Below are 19,385 nucleotides of genomic sequence, written 5' to 3'. Positions count from 1 at the left end.
CAGCTAATACATTAAGGTGCAACTTAGCCTGCCCATCTGGTTTAAACCACACCTTTTGTCCTAGTCTAGACAAGTCAAATGACACTGTCTGCCTAGCCCAGCCTGACAGAAAATCCTCTAGTAAGCAGAGCAGTTTGGACTGCTGTTAAGGTGACTCTTTCATCCCAAACGAAATGGGTTAAAATCCGTGGCCAGCAGGGGCTGTAATCCCCTGGTTCCCAGGGTTCTGTAGTACTGTTTATAGGATTCAACAAGACACAGAGAAAGTAGCATGCCTTTCTCAGTCCTGAGTACAAGTGATTGAGGTCCTTTTGGTGAGGCTTAAGGGTGTTTTTTTGAGTGAAAGAGCTCAAGAAATGAGAATATTTTGCTAGAGTAGTAGAGCAGGAGACTTGTGTGTATGGGTGTACTTGTGACAGGGAAGCAAACTGCAGAATGTTAGAAGGCTTCCATCAAATCCTGTTGTTGCCTTATTGTAGAAGACAAGGGGAAGTAACTCTTGTTAAAAGTTCAAACAAGCAAAAAAGCACAGTAACTGTGTTGTGAGCAAAGGGCAGGGAGTGTAACACCCCCAGTCTCCTTTTATTGCCCATATTGTAAAAGCAGAGTCACTTGATGGGGACCTGTGAGGAAGACTGTGTATCCCAGAGCCAGATACTCAGGATTTGTGATTAATTTGGAACTACTGCAGTAGGCAGTAGCCCAGCACAGACTGTTTTGTCATGATCAAAAATAAGTGATGCTCAATCTGCCTAGCCAGTGCCTTTCGTTGTAAAGGTACAGGTCAAACATCCAATTCCCTTTTGCTCCCCCAGCTCCTATATAAAGGATTGCAAACTGGCTCTGAAGCAGTGCACCAGTTTGTGCACTGTCTTGATGGTGGCACCAGCCTCCCTGCAGAGATGCATCCGTGGCTGAGGCAAGGTGCCAGGGTGGGCAGGAGCTTCTGCCTGGCTTCTCTGTGGTTCTTTAATCCCGCCATTTCAGTGCTGCTGTGCAAATACAGCCTCTTGCCCCCAGAGCTGTCTGAGTCTGTCTGTCCCTACCACCTTCTGCTAAGTATCAGAAAAGGTAAGGCTGTCTAGCAGCCCTGGGATTAGTATGTGTGCAGCTAATTTACAGGGTGGGCCATCACCCTTCCAGATACTGTCAAATGAACAACTTTAAATCGCAGGGTTAGCTGTTCAAAGTCAGATGAAAAGACACTCCCCATTGTCTTGCCCAGAAATGCTTTTTCATGTAAAACCCAGAGCAGTGAGCACCTCATTGTTTACTTGCAGCAGAATAAACAATTCTTAATCCACTGATTGTGTGAGAGGGGCTCCTTCTTGGGAGAGTATCTCTTGATTATGTAAAATCCTAAATCGTGCATCTTTGTCTCCTAATTACGGTAGGAACTGCCCTGGTCTTGAGAGTAATAATAGGGCCCTTTGTCCCATTGACAATGGGCTGTGGCACTGCATCTCCTTCATGGCATTACACCCCCTGGTCAGTCGCTGTCCCTTTGAAGCCCCGTGCCCTGCACCCTAATTAAAGACATGAGCTGCCCCCCAGCAAGGTTGTCTGCAATGCCCATTAGCAGTGGGGGGTGGCCCAGGAGCGCTTTCTGACCCCCTTGGCCTCTCTACCTGGATTAAAGAAGTCTGCTTCCCTGCAGCTGGGGCCTCAGGACACTGTCTATTTTGGTGAGTTTGTATCTGAGTGTTGATATAATTAGCAGAGAGCTGAAACGCTGCACAGCCAATAGGGAAAATGAGAAACCTCACAGAGCAGGGGAGTTTCTCTGGAAACTTTAGTGGCTCAGAGTTGCTGTCAGACGTGAAACTGTGCTTGTAAAGGTCACCTGACAGCTCTGAGTAGCAGTGTAAGCAGAGGAGATGTGAGGATTTCCCGGGGAGAAACCTCTTCAGATGCTATGCTGGGTTTCTCCTCTTTCTTTTGGCAAATACAGTGGAACAAGCTTAAAGTAAAATGTGTGGCTTTTTAAAAAAAGTATATGAACTATAAAATTCCTCTCTTGGATTTCACTGTAGCCAGACCATACCCTTTTTATTTCCTCTCCTTCTCCTCCAGGAGGTTTAGTGCAGTATGCTGTACCAAGAGCTAAAGTATTTTTAATTTTTCCTTCCTCACAGTAGCAAAGAGACAATTATGCTGCCTCTCATGCCTAGGTATCTTCCTGAGGAGAGGAGGAGGGAGCTGGTTATGGTGTTAGACTCATTCCAATATTATTTCTCAGCCAGGATAGTTGTGCAGTTTGAATGTGGTAAAAGGTTTCTTCTTAATGAATATCATGAGGCTTTCTCATCACACCTGGTTCCGTATGGCATTGCCTCCAGTTACAAGATTTGGTTTTGCTATATTTTTGTAAGATATAAGAAATAAGACATTGCAGTGTGAAAGTTACTCTCTGCCTATGTCACACAGCTGACCTGGTGACCAGAACCAGTTGCCATTAATAGATTCAGGGGAGATTAAGTTTTTGACCTTCTACAGAGCCTGTCCAAACAATGATTTAATATATTAAGCTTTGTAACTTGAAAATCCTGGCCATATTTTCACAAGGACAACAAAAGCAGTTCTCTTCCCCCAGGGTTATGTGCTTCTGTAAAACCTCCAAACAAAGGACACCAAAAGCTGTTTACAGCCTACCTTGTTCTTCAAAATAGCCTGCCCAGGTTTTGCTGAAATTGTGTAGCGGTTGAACACTGCCATGGAAAGCTATTGTTTTGAACCCAGGTTACTAACAGGCTCAGCAACAGAAGAACTCAGGCCTTGGAAAGAAAGGTGTTAGGAGTCTGACCATTAGGATCTGTGATCATCTGCCTCTAGTTTTGCCAGGGTAACCACTGTCAGGTCTTGTTTTTGAAAACACTTATGGGTGAAAAATGCTGTTGTTGTTTCTTGGTGTTACCTGGCTTCACCAATATGGAGTAGACAACTTAAATGCCATAGGAATGGTCTGCTGGACTCTGTGGGTAAATTGAAGATATCTGTCATGTGCAGCTTGCAATTGGTCACCAGGTTGGTCACCAGGTTGCCCCCTTTGCCTGCACATCCACATTCTTCAGTGTGTGGTGGGATGCTGCTAGGCACCTAGACCTATGTCCCAGTCTTTAATCATTTTAGACAATGTGCATGAGCAACTCCATTTAAGTCAAGACAAGAGGAAGTAGGCTTTGGGTGAAAAAGATAACAGCTACTTAGAATATGGCGTGTTTATTGCCCAGTTACTCTTCTTCAAGGCAGTTCTGCACCCTGGCTTTAGGGAGATAAAATAGGAAAGAAAATAAATGAATGGAGATTTAAAGTATGGAGATTATTTCGGGCATTATCACCAGTAGAAAAGACCAGTACAATATTAGATTTTTGAAGCAGTCGTCTGACCATATAAAAGTACATTGAACTGAATGTTAAAAGGAAAAAAAAGAAAACAGCCAGAAAAATACCCTAGTGCCATTCCTGTTTTTGCAAATGCCTATCCAAGCAAGTTTAGGAATTCACTTTCTATCTGTTCTCTCCTTATATAGTAGGGATAATCCTTCTGGCTTCCTTATTCTGAAGCACACTGCTCTCTACATGTGACAAGCCTTTAGTGGGAAGAGAGTGTTAGTGATGCTACAAATGTGCAGGAGTGAAGGTGTTTGAAAACTAGATGTTGTTTGCAATTAATTTTACTGTGAGACAAAACTATGGGTTCATGGTGGGAAGAGGAAGCTTCTTCCAGCTAGTTGACACTGCTATTATTGGAAGCAACTTGAAGGATCAATGACAAGTCATTTTCATTCAGCATTGTGAGGTTATATACTACTTTTCTCTCTGTCACAATTGTTGATGTGCACATGACCTCATTCCTTGCTAACATTTCAAAATAAAAAACAGTATGCTGTTTTAATGAAGATGGATAATTCTGAGGTTGTTGTATCCTACACAGTTGTTGAGAGGGATGGAGAGCACTCCAGCATACACATGTTCATGGACCTCCGTGAGCTCTGCTTTTGGCATACTATATTTTGGGCCTAGTACTTCCTTTTTTAGTCACTGAGATTGTACCAGCAAGGACAGTTTAGGTAGAAATTGCTCTGGAGTTACTGAGTACTAACACAGTTAATGCTACAAAACTTAATACAGCCAAAGATGGAGGTGGCAGTGGTGTGACCCTGCCAATTCAGCTCTCAAGCTGTTTGCTCAATGTCTTTCTGATAGAAACTAGGAACCAACTCCTAATCGCTTGCTGGCAGCATTTTCAGTGCAGGAGCAATTCCATGAGACAGCTGATGATGATGAAGTCCAGCTCTGGTAAATTCTGTGACCAGAAATGTGCTGCAGTACAACACAGTTCTTGGTGAGGCAGAGGAGAGGGTATGCAAGCAAGCTGGTGAAGGCATCCTTTTACTGAGCAAATGGAGAAGTAGAATCAGTGGGTTGTCTTGCAAAAGCAGAACAGAACTGCATGTTACATGCCTTCTGAAGTTCCTGTTCAGAAAAGAGAGCTGGGAAACATCTGAAGAGCAGCGCGAGGCCAGCGCTGGCCTAGAAGTGGTCAGCTCACATCAGGGAACTCATTGTGTGAGGAAACTGGGAATCCAGAGCAGCCGGATAAAAATATTGGCTGGTGAATGGACACAGGGAGTGATGCTCTCATGTGAAACTGTGTGCTGTGTCACATGCTGTTAAATATCTTAGCTTGGCTGCCAGAATAGAAAGTGGCTAAATGCAAAGCTGACTGTAGAGGAAAGCTGCTTGTAAAGGGGCATGCAGGAGGGAAAAGGGGCTGAGCCAAAAGAGGTTATTAGCACGCCTGCCTGATCCTAAGGAGCGGGATTTGTTTATTTGCAGGCTCTCTCAGAGTGCTGGGTGCTGCTCAGCGTGTTGGCAGTCATGTCTGCATGCTGAGCATATCTTAATCTGCAAATGTAGATAAGGGCAAGGGGCTGCAATCCAGATCCAGCTGCACCTATTTGTGAGCCCTGTTCTGATCAGTGGATGCTTACAGGGTAGAGAAACCCCTGGAGATGTATTTCCTTATGTTACTCATGAAAAGCAGTGACCTTTTTTTAACAGGGTAGACACATAGATTTCTTTTTTAACTCTTGCTATTAATTTAAAAATTACAGAAGTACTTGCTTTCATATTTGAAAGATGTGTTAGAAGATAAGAAGAGCTTTTCATTTTTTTACCTTGAAAGAATACCAGAAGTTGCACATGAGTTGGTGTGCACAAATAACTGTTACTCTGCATGTTGTGCAGCTTCTAATTTTGGTAGCTGTAGAGGACTATTCTGGTCAAGTTTTTTTGCCCCTCAGATGTGTTTGCCCTGACTATTAAACCCTTCATTGTTTAAGTTGATCTTCATCTATTTCTCTGTGATTCTGTCCAGCCAAAGTGTTGATACTTCTGTTTTTTAAAACTTTGACCTTTATTAAGTAAAAAAAGTCATTATGAGAAAATGACTACTTTGTATGAGTGTCTGCAGGCCATCTCCCATTATTTTGTCTTAGTTGCATGTTAATTGTGTTGAAGTAAATGGTAGAGTAAGGTGCTGTTTCACGAGGGCAGAGGTGTTTAAATCTGGCGTTGTTGAAGTATTGCTGGTAAGTGCAATTCATTACAGCGTTAGGAAGAAGTTTTTACTCGTTTTTCTTTGCTCACACACAAAGGAAGTTTAAACGTGACACAGCATGGCTTGTGCCTTTTTATTAAACCTTACAGCAGTTAATTTCACTGGAGTTACTCTGATGGGGGAGTCGCTGGTGCGGACACTGGCTCTGCTGCATGCTGACAAATTTCTAAAGCGCAACATCACCCTGGTTTATATCGGGTCTCTCCTGGCTCCTACACGATACTTTTCTTGCCTGGACCACAGGGCAGCTGTAGGAATGTACATAATGCTGTGCATCCCTCTATTAATAGAAGGGTTGGTACAGGGGGTTCAGCCTTGGCTGCACCCAAGGGTGGCTTGGCTTCTTTGAGGGAGAAGATTAAAGAGAGCGACAGAACATCGGTAACAAAATCAGACGGCCACGGGGGCGGTGGAAGGGGGGAAAAGTGCCTCTTTTGTCGAGGCTGTGAAGCAGCATGCACTGAACATCTAGCGGGCTGTGTCCGTCCCCTTAGGCACAGAGGGAAGGGGAGGGTAGCCTCTGCAGCTGGCAGGGAGTTGGCTCCTGGTGCTGCCTGCGGTTCCAGCACAGCCCCACAGCGGTGGGCGAGGTCGAGATGGCAGAGCAGCCGGTCCTCCGGGGTCAGACACGCTGGGGAGCTGCGGGGGAGGAGGCAGGAGCGGGCATTGCAGGATAGCAGGAGACCTGGAGGGAGGCAGGACAGCAGGAGGAGCCGGAGGGAGGCAGGAGCGGGCATTGCAGAGCAGCAGGAGACCTGGAGAGGGGCAGGAATGGGCATTGCAGGATAGCAGGAGGAGCCGGAGGGGGGCAGGAACGGGGCTCGCAGCACTGCTGCTTTTCCATCACTCATCTGCAGCAAATGGGAGAGATTAGTGCGGCTATTGGATGTTATTTCCCAAGGCCCTGGGTGTGGAGGCCAGGAAAGGTTGTTTTTTGGTTTTTTTATCCAAAAGGAGATGAGTATCTGGACCTGGGTGGGGTTGCACAGGAGCAGAAACCAGTTGGCTCTTTCTCATCTCTCTCACTTTGCCTTGTCCCTGAAGAAGTGAAAGAGAAGCAGAGGAATCATTTCCTGAAGGGGCATATGTCTGTAACCTGCTAGCTTTTCTTTCTCAGATGGTGAAAGCCCTTGTGTTCAAAACCATCCTTTCTCCATGTCCCCCTCCTTGCCAGGCTCCCCTGCAGCGGGACATTGCCAGTGTGGAGGCTGGGAGCCTGCTCCCACCGCCGGTGTGCACATGAGTCATCAGCAGGGAATCACCCATCTTTCTCTGCTACCCAGTTGTGTTATTTTTAGGTCAGCATAGGAATTTCTTTGCTCATGAGAGCCACATTAATTCTGCAAATAACTTCAAGAGAGAAAGGAGAATAATAACAACAGAGATAGAAAAATACACGGTACTGACTGGGAATTTCAGTGGGAGGAGTTAGACAACTTCGTAACTTAATTGTGTATTAATGACTTCTGTCTCAGGATATGTTTAATTCTTTTTGTTTGTTTTCCTTGCTTCTGTTTGTGGAAGTTGCTAAAGAGCACGGACAGGAAAGGAACAAAATGGTACCAAGCTTTTTTATTTTTGATAAGGCCTAGGAATTTAAGACTGTTTTTATTTGTTAACATACACAATATGGGCAACTTTGTATTAGTGAGTTGCATGGGTGAAAACTTCAGGTTTTAGTCTGTGTGGTTTCAGAAGTACAAGCAGAACAATGGTAAATGTCACTTGCTTACCAGCAGTCTCGGGTAATGCAGAGCATAGTGTTTTGTTTAATTTCTTGGTAACACAACGGTAAATACAAATATTTGGCATTTTCGTCTTGACTACTGAAATATAAAATCTAGAAGGATTTAGTGGTTGTCTGCCTTACTCTTAATCAAAATCAAGACTGATTAATTTTGCTAAAAATTTGGCTCTGCATTTCCTTTCTAAAATGTCTTTCCATTTCTTAAAGAAGGACAGCTATTTCCTCTGCAGACAAATTGGAGTTGTCTCAGAGGAGAGTGTAATGCAAGGTAACAGGCACTGCTTATGTAAACTTTCCTTGCAGAGGTGCCACTTATGAAGAGCAGCAAATCCTGCCTTGCCTCCTTGAACAAACAAGTTTTGCAAAGCACCGACTATTTCTTAAAGCCTGTGAAAATTATTTTATATCCTAATTAGCATTACACATTTCAAGAATACTAACTTATTTTAGAAGAAAGCTTTTTAATGGTGTGTTTTTACACAAAGATGCATACACTTGTCTGCATTAAGAAAATTTTAAAAAGAAAGAAAAGGTGCACTGGTGTAGTAATAATTAATCAGACCTGCCTGGTGTGATACATGACCCAAACACCAAGGACAGCCTGGTTGTTGCATTGTTACATTTTGGTTCTGCTTTTGTGTTTTAGGAGGTCTGTTTCCTTACCTGCTCGTTTTTTATACCTCTGCCAGTAAGCCAGAGCCTTAGTATTATATTTGTATTGTTACAGATATGAGCAAGTCCAAAACATAAAGGCAATTGAGAATTAAAGTAATTTTAAAGGGGCCTTAGCTGCTAAAAACAGTTTTTTCCTTTCTGCTTAAAATTTAATCTCTATACTTGGAACTGAACAGCTTTTTTCTCCTTACTCTGTAATCATATTTATAGAAAAATTGAAGACTGGGGCCAGGACTAGCAATCACATGATAACACAGCAGCTTTTATTAGATACATCTGGAAACTTACCTTGCAGATAGAGTGCTTTTATTTCTGCACAGGTGTTGAGCCACTGCTTGGCCTGTGGTGCTGACAACCTCAGAACCTGTTCCCATCACTGTTCTCTGCAGCCATGTCATCCATGTTTGACTTGGAACTAACTGCACATGAGCAGACTTGAGAAGTGTTAAGGAGAGGGAGGCCTCTCTGTTGGGTTTTTTTTTTGGTTTTTTGGGGTTTTTGTATGTTTGGGTTTTTTTTTTTTTTTTTTTTTTTTTTTTTTGTTGGGTTTGTTTGTTTTGTTGGGTTTTTTTGAACATTCATCTTGAGCAAACTATTACCATATGTTTCAGATGCTTTATTTGATATGCTGGACTTTTCAGACTTTCCACAATTACTTTTTTTTTTTTTTTTTAAAGCAGTTTAAACAAGATGAAGAAATGTTCATATCACCTAGGATTCCTTACTCTTTTCCTTCTTAAACTGTGGGTCTAGGTTTAAAAGTACTATAGGCAGTGACACTACTGAAAAATAGAAAATAGTACTGATGACAAAACAGAGAAATTAATAGTTAGACTCCCTTAAAAAAAACTAATACTTCCAGTTAATGCACTGTTAGGCATGGCAGCTTACTCAATTTTAAATTAACACAAGACTTAGTCAGTGCAGTGATGCTTGCCTTTGTTAGGTTTTGACACTTAGTAGCTATAAGTTTTTCTTAGAGGTGCTAGGAGTCCATACCTGGACCACAGGGGAAGGCAGGGCATCCACAGCTCCTTCCCATGTTGTTCTGTAAGCTGTGCCACCAGGGCAAGGTGCAGTGCATTTTTATGCCCTGAAGAGCCTGCAGCTTGAGGTGACAGGCAGGATTTATCAGGATGTTTCTTTTTTTCAGCCAGGTGCTTCTTTCTGACCTAATGAAAAAAGAGCTTAGTCTTCGTCCGACATTCTCCTTTTTGTTTGCTGCTTCTTCACTCACAGCAGGGAAAATAAAAGGGAAGAAAAAGAAAAATAAATATGCTTAATAAAAGAGAAAGCTTATATTCCTTTTATAAGATACATTACTTTTGTTCAGGGGACAAAAGGTGGTGCCCTTTGCATGGAAAACACCATTTTTAACTTGCAAATTTTTACTGTCTTGAGGCTGGCAGTTGATACAGGTGTACTGTGAAGGACTTTCACATGGGTATTTGCTCTGAAAGATTAACTCTCAAGTACAGCTTTTGATGGGAGACCCAAATAAAGTAGCGCTGAAAATCAGCGTGTTGCAAGAGGGAGGCGAGGAGGAGTGCAGGATGAACAAGGCACACCTCCCTGCTGAGTGGGATGTGTGGCTGCTTGGCAAGGAGCACTGGCTCCTGCTCAGCCCAGATCCTGGGGTGCAGTGGCAGGTGTCAGTGCTCCCAGTAGCTCTGTGGAGCCATCACTGGTGGCTGTGCCTGCCCTGTCACACGCAAGGGGATACAGCTGCTGCACTGGCTCCCTGTGCCCAGGACAGGCCAGGCACATTGGGACCCCAGAGATGCTTCAGGATGCCCTGAGGTCAGGGTCTGTGTCCCTGCAATGCTGCCAGCGGTGCAGGAGAATTGTTTCCAAACCCTCCTTGTTTGTATATTGACATACCAGGAGGAACATGTCAGAAGCACTGCTTGTTTTCATGCAAGGTATTTTCATCACCTCTAAAAGCAATTAATTTCAGTAGCCTGCAAGTTCTTTAGGTGACTACTCATAATTTTTTAATGCTCTTTGGCCCCCAGTGGTTTTGGTGATTGTGTTTTTGCCTTCACTGAAGATGAAAGCTTTGCATCACAGAATAGGTGCTGCCAAGTGAGCTGGAGGAGAGCCGTAGATCCTGATGCTGAAGAAGCACTATGTGTTGGCCATCCCACCCCGCCCCCCTGAGATTGTTGTCACACTTGGCATACCTCTTTAAGTAAACATTAGCTTTGTAAATGGCATTGGTTTGGTATTTAATGGAATGCAGGAACTATGTCAGCAGTAATTATACAGGTAGGATGCAAGTGAATTGACAGGAGAGTTAAAACAGATTAAACCTTCAGTGCATATTTATGTCTAAGCTTTCTGGGTACTGTGATAACAATGGCCGTGTTATATACACTTCACACTTGCTTCTTTCACCACTCAGGGACTATGAGGCCAGTTGCTTTGTGGGTGACTTGGTTATCTTTTCGTTTTCAGAGAATAAAAAAATGGCTGTGGGAGTTTATGTAGTGATAAAATGCACAACAATGGGAGTTTGTTAGGGATAGAGCAGGGAGGGGGTGGTTTCAAGATTTTGTCAGAAGTCATTTCTAATTGCAGGATGTTTTTTTAATGACTAGACACATGTCCTTTTCCTTGATGTAGAGAGCAAAGGCGGTATGGGGAAAACCAAGGCCACAGGCAGATGTGAAAAACTCCTAGTGCATATAACATTCTCAGTGACAAAATCTGACTGCCTCATACCCACTGGTGTTTTGCTTCTGGGAAACCCACGTTTTGGCTGGGAGCTGGACCTATAACCACAAGGAACTTGAGGTTGAGTGAAACTGTGTGTCACTTATTGAATGCAGACTGGACATGACCTGTCATGCTGCAGAGCTCACATACCAAATATTTTAAAGGCAATAGGCCTTGTTGACGTGTTGACCAAATGTTGCTGCATAGCCCTTCCTGCCTGCAGCATAGCTTTGATTGTTTAATGCAGTGTTTTATGTGAGAAGCCCTTGTTTAGCTGAATTTGGGATTTGAGAACTTAAGAAAAACAAGAAATCGCAGCAATAATGTGGGTAGGAAAAAACAGTGCTTCTGCATTTTTCTTCAGGGCAAACTGGCTGTGAAGGGGGTCTAAAAGTGTCAGAAGTGTTGAACTTGTTTCAGGTCTTCCTTCTCTGAACCTTTCTCCCATTTAAGGAGCACTAGTTTTCCTTTTCAAACAGTCTATTTCTCATAACAGCTTTAAAAAATACCAGTGAAAGGTTATGGAAAAGCAATGTGATGAAGATTGACACACAGATATTAGAGTGGATGCAGCAGTAAGTTTTAAGTAGTGGATATGAAAGGTGCTGCTTTTACATTTGCTTTCTATTTAGGTCAGATTTAGCCTCTCCTTGTCACTGATTTTTTTTAAATGTTGTTTATTTTAACAGGACTTTTCGGTAAAAATAAAATGGTGTAAGGCCACTGAAATATTTTTCATTGGACAATGAAAAGGTTTTCAGAATGCTGTTATCTCAGCCGCCATTCTCCTGTCTGCCCATGTGAGATTGTCAGTTCTCACATTCTTTAAACTTCCAGTGGACTCACTAGCCAGAAACTGGTAGAAAGTGACTGTGACCAAAATGGCCTTTTGTGGTGATACACTGTGGCTTTATTTTGCCTTTAACAAGTTCTTGGTATCATGGGGTGAGAGGAAAGAGGATGTCACGGTGCAAGAAGAATGCTAGTTCTTGAGCTTGCAGCAGTCAGTAAGAAATTTCTGTTTCATTCCTCTCCTTTCCAGGTGTGACATCTGTTGTATCACCTTTCGTACTCATCGGGGCCTACTGCGCCACAATGCAGTTATCCACAAGCAGCTTCCCAGAGATCCCATGGGAAAGCCCTTCATTCAGAACAACCCTTCAATTCCAGCAGGCTTCCACGACTTGGGATTCACGGACTTCTCCTGTAGGAAGTTCCCCCGCATTTCTCAGGTACTCTCTGTTCTTGGTAGCTTTAGGTGCCAGCTGCTACAGTGCTTATCTGATGAGGTCGTTGAAAGACTCATCCTGTACATAGAATATTTTGTGGAAGGTACTTCACCACTGTTCATGTAGGCTTTAAACACTTTATGCCTCTCCCTTTTCTTTTTTCATCTAAAGAATATTGGCACTGGGTAATGTGCCAATAACATTACAGTTATCCACTGTAATGGCTTTTTCACCATTACAGCGGATAGCTACCAATGTAAAGATGTATAAAAAATTTTCAAGAAAAACTTTGATCATATTAGTTGCTTGCCCCTTTGAGCACACCAAAAAATCCTACATCTGAAATCAACAGAGAGTACACATGGTAAGGAAGACATTATTTATTTTAGTTTACTCTAACAAGGATGTAGTTGGGGTATGAAAGATTTTAACACAAAAAACCTTGAGCAGTCACCTTACTAACTAAACAGTGACATCTTCAGTGATTTCCTGACAAAACACTCCACAATGTTCCTCATGTAAGGTTTGAGGGACAGTGGATGGGGAAAGTCAGGGAGGTAGTCTGTAAATATTTTTCTGAGAGCCATAAACATTTCTGTTGGGTGATGTGATTCCTCCCGCTGTCAAATCTTGCCTATCCTAGTTTGGGTCTGGATGAAGCTGCATTATCTATTAGAAAATCAACAGCAAATCCACCTGGACCATGCTTAGTTTCTGCACTTTTCGTACTCTTCTGGGGTTAAAACATTGATTTCCAACTCTTCTGACTGCAAAGTGGTAGACTTGAAATTTGCTGCTGGGCTAGGGGAGCATGTCAGTCTTTCTGTCAGTCTGTTACAGTTTTTGTATAAAACTTACAATATCAAAAGAAAGAACTTTTAAACAAAGTTTATTTCTTTTGTAATTAATGACAGACATGTAAAGTTATTAAGGGATTTGAATGTTGGTATTTTCCTTTTGTAATAATTTTGCTTGCACTGTGAGAGAAGATTTATAAAGTATTTAAAGTCTGTAAAGATCTTGCCAGCCCTCTACTAGTATTTTTCTTGGGAGAATAAATGTAATCAGACTTCCCTAACCAAAAACCACTCTGCTTTAAGCGCTGAGTTTCATTGATTTGCTTTTGGGGGATTTTATTTTGGTTGGTTTACATTGGTTTAGCTTCTTGGATGCCTTTTTTTTATTTTTCTTTTTTTTTTTTTCTTTTCTTTGCTCCTGGTTTCTTTGTAGTAGAGCTAAATGAGATAGTCTACTGCCTGGCTTCCTTGCTGTGTAGTACGCTGAGGCTCCTGTCCTGTCAATGACACAAGAGAAGTTTCTAATAGGGAAATTTAGGATGGAAAAGAATTTGAGAGCCTGAATAGCCTTTTGAAGGAGTTTACTTTTGTAGAAGGGAACTTGTGGAGAATCAGCTCCTAATTCAGTTACACCCCTTAGGAGACTAAAGGCTGTGAAGTGGAATATCTTCATGCCAGGTAGGGGAGGGCTGCTCTAGACCTCATAACTTAATCAGTTATGAAGAGAGAGTGAACTGTTTGTGTTTTGCAGCAGTTTGTGATGCCTTCCCAGGTTGAGATTCCTACTCTAAATATTTTTGCATGTCTTGCAGGTCTGGTGTGAAACAAATTTGCGAAGGTGCATCAGTGACTTCCATCGATTTATTTGCGAGATGTGTAACAAGGCATTCCCCATGCTTTCGGCACTCAAACTGCACACAGAAACTCACGTGGTGGATCAGGGAAAAGACAAGCACAAGCCACAGTCCACAACCCCACCCAGTGAGAGCCCAGACCAGAAAGTCTTCATGGCATCCTTGGGCCTACAGTACACCAAAGACATCAAGCCTGTCAAGCAGGAGGACAATACACAAGACGAGGTCCAAGAAATGCGGCTCAGAGCTCTGAAGAGTAACCTACCTCAGGAACCTGGCAGCACCAGTCTGCTCAGCCTCTCTCCTCTGGAAGCTGCCTCCATGGGAGGGTCATTTTCAGTCCTTCCCCCTACAAAAGAAAACATAAAGCTTCTCTCGCTGCAGCCTTTCCAGAAGGGTTTTATTATCCAGCCTGACAGCAGTATTGTGGTGAAACCCATCTCCAATGAGTCTGCCATTGAGCTGGCAGACATTCAGCAGATCTTGAAGATGGCTTCTTCTGCTCCTCCTCAAATCAGTCTTCCTCCACTTTCTAAGGCACCTTCTGTCCCCGTGCAGTCTATTTTCAAGCATATGCCACCACTGAAGCCAAAGCCTTTGGTAACGCCCCGAACAGTTGTCGCAACCTCTACACCTCCTCCTCTTATCAGTGCCCAGCAAGCCTCCCCTGGCTGCATCAGCCCAAGCCTCCCACCTCCCCCTCTGAGGCTGATCAAGAACTCAGTGGAATCTGCCTCCAATTCTCATCTCCCCCAGCCAGGAGCCAAATCAAGTCCTTCCTCACAGCTGCTCCTCCAACCCAAAGTAGAGCCATTAACTCAGCACGAGATGAAGACACAGCTGGAGCAGGACAGCATCATTGAAGCTCTCCTGCCTCTAAGTATGGAAGCCAAGATCAAGCAAGAAGTCACAGAAGGAGAACTCAAAGCCATCATCGCAGGGGCAGCGAACAAGAAGACCCCAACTATGAGGAAAGTTTTGTACCCCTGCCGTTTCTGTGACCAGGTGTTTGCCTTCTCTGGTGTCCTGAGAGCTCACATCCGTTCTCACTTAGGTATTTCCCCGTATCAGTGCAACATCTGTGACTACATTGCGGCTGACAAGGCGGCGCTGATCCGGCACCTGCGGACGCACAGCGGGGAGCGACCTTACATCTGTAAAATCTGCCACTACCCCTTCACGGTGAAAGCCAATTGTGAGAGGCACCTGCGAAAGAAGCACCTCAAAACCACCAGGAAGGATATCGAGAAGAACATTGAATATGTCACCAGCAATGCTGCAGAGATGGTGGATGCCTTCTGCTCGCCAGACACGGTGTGCAAGCTCTGTGGAGAGGACCTGAAGCACTACCGGGCGCTCCGCATTCACATGAGGACGCACAGCGGCTGCCAGAAGAAGAAGCCGTTTGAGTGCAAGGAGTGTGGCACGGCGTTTACAGCCAAGAGGAATTGCATTCACCACATCCTCAAGCAGCACTTGCATGTGCAGGAAAAGGAGATTGAGAATTACATCTTAATGGTGGACTGCAGTGCCCAGGAAAGCCAGACAGACCCTTCTCTATTGGATGACAGCACTTATATGGACCACAAGCCCATGACGCCTTTCCTGGAGCCACAGAACGGCTTCTTGCTGGGAACATCATCTCACGTTTCCATCAAACGTGAACCTGTGGGCAACTACCCCATGGATTTTGATGAGCCATTGGATTTCTCTCAGAAAAGCAAAAGCCTGAGTGCTGTGCAGGTGAAGCAGGAGAACCTGTTCGGTTCATCTCTGTCCCTTTATGACTGTTCCATGGAGCCTATTGACCTGTCCATCCCCAAAATCCTGAAGAAGGATAAAGATGATGTCCCCTGTGAAGCCAGGAATCAAGAGCTGGCTGCGTCTGGGAACAGTGATATGGCCTATAACTGTCTGCAGTGTCCTTTGGTTTTTGGTGCCAGTGGGAACTCAGAAACAAACCGGGGTGTCAGACATCCCCAGCCACTAAAAGGTTCGTTGCATTTGACTGTCCCGATCATTTCCCCGGCTCTCCCTGGCAATGCTGCCTTGCTGAGACCCCTGAGGCCTAAGCCACCACCACCACCTCTCTTGCCAAAGCCTTCGGTAACTAAAGAGCTGCCACCATTGGCTTCCATTGCACAGATCATTTCATCTGTATCTTCTGCTCCCACTTTGCTGAAAACAGAGGCTGCAGATGCCAGTCCCAAGGCAGTGAGCAGCTCCGCTGGGTGTGACAAATCAGGGAATGCCAAAGCTAAAGTGACAATCGTGAGCACCATTCAGAGAGACTCCAGCCTGCCCAGTGACCTGTCTCAGGCTTGTGATCTAGAGCAGTCTCCTGTTGCTGATGCTGGGTTGACTAAGAAAAGAGGTAGAAAGAAAGGAACGAAAAATAAGCCCAAACTTATCAGTAGTGTGGATCTGGAGTCAAGTGGGGAATTTGCTAGCATAGAGAAGATGCTGGCTACCACAGACACTAACAAATTTAGCCCATTTCTGCAGTCCACTGACAATTTCAAGGAAGAAGGTGGCAGAAATGGAACAAGTGAAGATGAGAAGGAAACTGCCAAGGATAAGCTGCTGAGAGGGAAGAGGAACGCTTACTCAGACTGCCTGCAAAATATTCCCTGTCCTTACTGTCCTCAAGTCTTTCCATGGGCGAGTGCCTTGCAGCGGCACATGCTCAGTCACACAGGTAAGAGTGATCTGGGCTCACAGTAGATTGTAGCCCCTGAGGTTGTTCCCCATGGAAGGGCCTCTCCACGGAGGAATCTTCCTTTCTCTGATGTCTGAATTGTATTTTCCTTTATTATTTTGCTGATCGCTAGCTGTTGCGGCAGCACAGTGATGGTGGTAGATTTTTCAGAAATGGAATAATCTGTGTCTTTGAGTATCAGAGGGTAAATAAAACCGTTAATAAGCATTTGATTTCAGTGGCATAATTTAGTGTAGCTGGAAAGAGGCTCAGATTTCAGTTGTTTTGTTATTATTTCCATGTCTTGAAGGAGAACATTTTGAATATTTAATTGTGCCTTACATGGTTTATTTGTCTGCTTCTGATGGCTGTTTGTTGGCTTGAGTAATGATAAAAAGATCTCTAAAAATGAGAGACAATAAGTGTAGAACTGTGGCAGGAAAATAAAATAATATAGTGCTTAGCATTTTTTTTTCTTGTGGTGGCTTTTATTTAACAGATCAAAGGAGGATGTGAGAAACTGCTCATCCTGAGCATTACATAATAGCTTGCCTCTAGGAAAAGTTTCTCCCCAGAGCTAGACAACTAAAGGTGGACACATGCCCTAAGGTGTAGAGATGTGTGTGGAATCTCTAGCATTGTGCTGCTGTGTAAGTAACCTCAGACCTGGTGTAAACAAAAGGAGGAATTGGGTAGGGAGATTTATTCTAGGTCTGGGGTTATTTTTTGTTCTTCACTATAAAGGAAATACTGCATTGAATGCTGTGCTGATTTGAAGTTCCCTCATTCTTCCACCCACACTGTAGTAAAGTAATTAGTAGATTCTCATCCTTCTCTGGGGGGAGAGGGCAAAGCTCTACTTGCTGTTGTGCCCTTCAAAGTCAGTCACAGTTGTTGATATTATTTACTTCATTATGCATCTCAGCTCCTGGCATAAAGAATAAAAATTAGGGATGTTTATAAGAAACATAGGGGATTTGAGTATGGCCTTGGAAAAGTTAGCACTTTTTTTGCTGCCTTTTTTTTTTTTTTTTAAGAAAATGAGGTTTCCTGAAATGACTGTGCTAAAGAGGGAAACCTGAAGAGGTAAAAGAGGTTAGCTAAGGGGTTTAAAGGGAATCTGAGCTGTGGAGCAGTCCCTATTACAGTTTGCTTTGGGTGACACGAGGACATAACTTGAAAGGTATCAGTGCAACAGTGAGGCTATTGTTTTCTGGTCCTCAGAGACCAAATTATTTCATCTTATTAAGCATACAGTTTACTTTGTGGTGAAGGAGAGCGCTTTACTCGTATCTCAATTGTTTTCCAACACCCTGGTCTCCAAAAAAATACATAGTTACTGAAGAACTGTTCATGAGACAGAAGACAATGGAGAGGCTTTTCCCAGACTAAGAGGTTTGACCTGCTTATTGGTGGCAGACTTCCAAGGTAGCAGCACTGGTGTAAACCCTTTATGAAGACAGGAAAATTCACTCAGCCATGAATTATACTGGTAAAACTGACGACCACCAGGCTTGTAAGGAGGCACTGTCCTTTTAGAAAGACTGTGCTGGAATCCCCATGAGGAGAGCCAGCAACTGTGGCCATAACAGGACTAAATCCTCACCACAGATACAGGATTTTTGGTGATACTAGAGCAGTGGCAGTAATCACATTCCAGTTGGTGTGCTCTGGCACTGATCAAACTGAGCTCTTTTGTAATCATCATCTCAATGTTGAGAGAGACTTCTTGCTGGAGAACCACCCCATACCAAGTTTGGTCTAGCCTTGGGGCATCTGCCTTCAGATGGCATGAGTGTTTTCTTTCTAAACTGGTAGTTTCCAGCAGCTCCCCTGTGGCAGCAGTGTCCATGGGGCCTGCTGGAGGGGAGGGGGAAAGCTAAGCTAGGAAGGTGGAGGAAATTTTATCCAGGGAGGTGGTGCCAAAGCAAGCCTGAGGATTGCATTCAGGTGGAGCAAGCCCTGTGTTTTTGTGGTAGGTGTCAGGTGCTGGTGGCATGCAGGGAGTTTGGCAGCTCTGTGGTAGATGCAGCAGTTTGTTGGCTTTGTCTTCTGGATGGACAAACTGGTTTTCTTGAGGAGAAATCAACAGTGTTGTAGTACAGCACAGTGTCCCTGTCCCCACCTATTGCACAGGTAGATGACTTGTGACTTGTCAGATAGTTCTGTTTTTTAAAATTAGTTAAGAAACAAATCTATTTGCTAATCTTTGTAAAGAGAAAAAGAGAACTTTATTATTGTCTGTGTTTGATGGCTGCTCCCTGACCTGGGCAGAGAAAGGATGAACAAGCTAACGTGGATGGGATAGATGAGATTCCTGGTGATCTGCTTCCAAACTGCATATGTTGGATATGTGATCCATAGGCAATCACAGCAGGCAAGCTGATTGTTTAACACTGCTACAAAAAAACCCCAAAAAACTCAAAGCAGTTGTTTGAGCTAAAAAGCAGCACCTAGCTCTTCTGTATCTGTTTATAGGAAAGTTGTTATTGAGGTAATTCATGTAAGTGGTCTAAGTTAAGATGAGGAAAAGGTACATAATTCTGAGCATATAAGTGCTGTCTGTATATTATGAGTTTTGAACTGCTGTATCCATACAGATGTAAGAAGGTTTTTGCAAGTCTGTCATTCATGTTCAATAAAATTTCAACACAGAGGCCACCTTCCATGTGGTGTCAAGATCCTATTTCTCTTTTGTGAAAGTGCAAAAATGCACATGCTACCAGTGACCCACATCCCTCATGCAACCAGAAGTGTCTCTCAGGGAAGTTTTTGCCCTGCTGAACCTTGCTTCAATACCACTGTGTGTTTGGTTTTTTTAAATTCATAAACATTTCCATGAAGAAGCATACACCTTCCTCAGTGGTTTTTTATTTTAATAGTGAGCTCAGAAGTGGAACACTGGGAATTTGGCATAGCTTGGTTTTATACAGTGCCTAATGCAGTAACTGTGTTTTGTTTGAACATGCTTGAACACTTGCTTTTAATACTTTCTTTCTTTTGATGTCTTTAATGTATAATTTACTTTCCTGTGTTCAACATGG

The 19,385-nt window shown here is 43.5% G+C and overlaps 1 protein-coding gene across 7 annotated transcripts in view; it reads left to right on the top strand.

Moving 5' to 3' along the window:
* The window catches only part of RREB1 (ras responsive element binding protein 1), a 122,782-nt gene that overhangs the window by 86,599 nt on the left and 16,798 nt on the right, over positions 1 to 19,385 (top strand). For all 7 annotated transcript variants that reach the window (XM_064705315.1, XM_064705317.1, XM_064705316.1 and 4 more), the window contains 2 exons: positions 11,806 to 11,995; positions 13,602 to 16,341. In XM_064705315.1, coding sequence (XP_064561385.1) covers positions 11,806 to 11,995; positions 13,602 to 16,341 — 2,930 coding nt within the window. The remainder of the gene's footprint in view (positions 1 to 11,805; positions 11,996 to 13,601; positions 16,342 to 19,385) is intronic.

The sequence above is a fragment of the Zonotrichia leucophrys genome, chromosome 2, assembly GCF_028769735.1.
Source record: "Zonotrichia leucophrys gambelii isolate GWCS_2022_RI chromosome 2, RI_Zleu_2.0, whole genome shotgun sequence".
Classification (NCBI taxonomy): Eukaryota; Metazoa; Chordata; class Aves; order Passeriformes; family Passerellidae; genus Zonotrichia; species Zonotrichia leucophrys.
The sequence above is the reverse complement of the archived record's forward strand: the minus strand, read 5'-3'. Positions and strand labels throughout refer to the sequence as shown.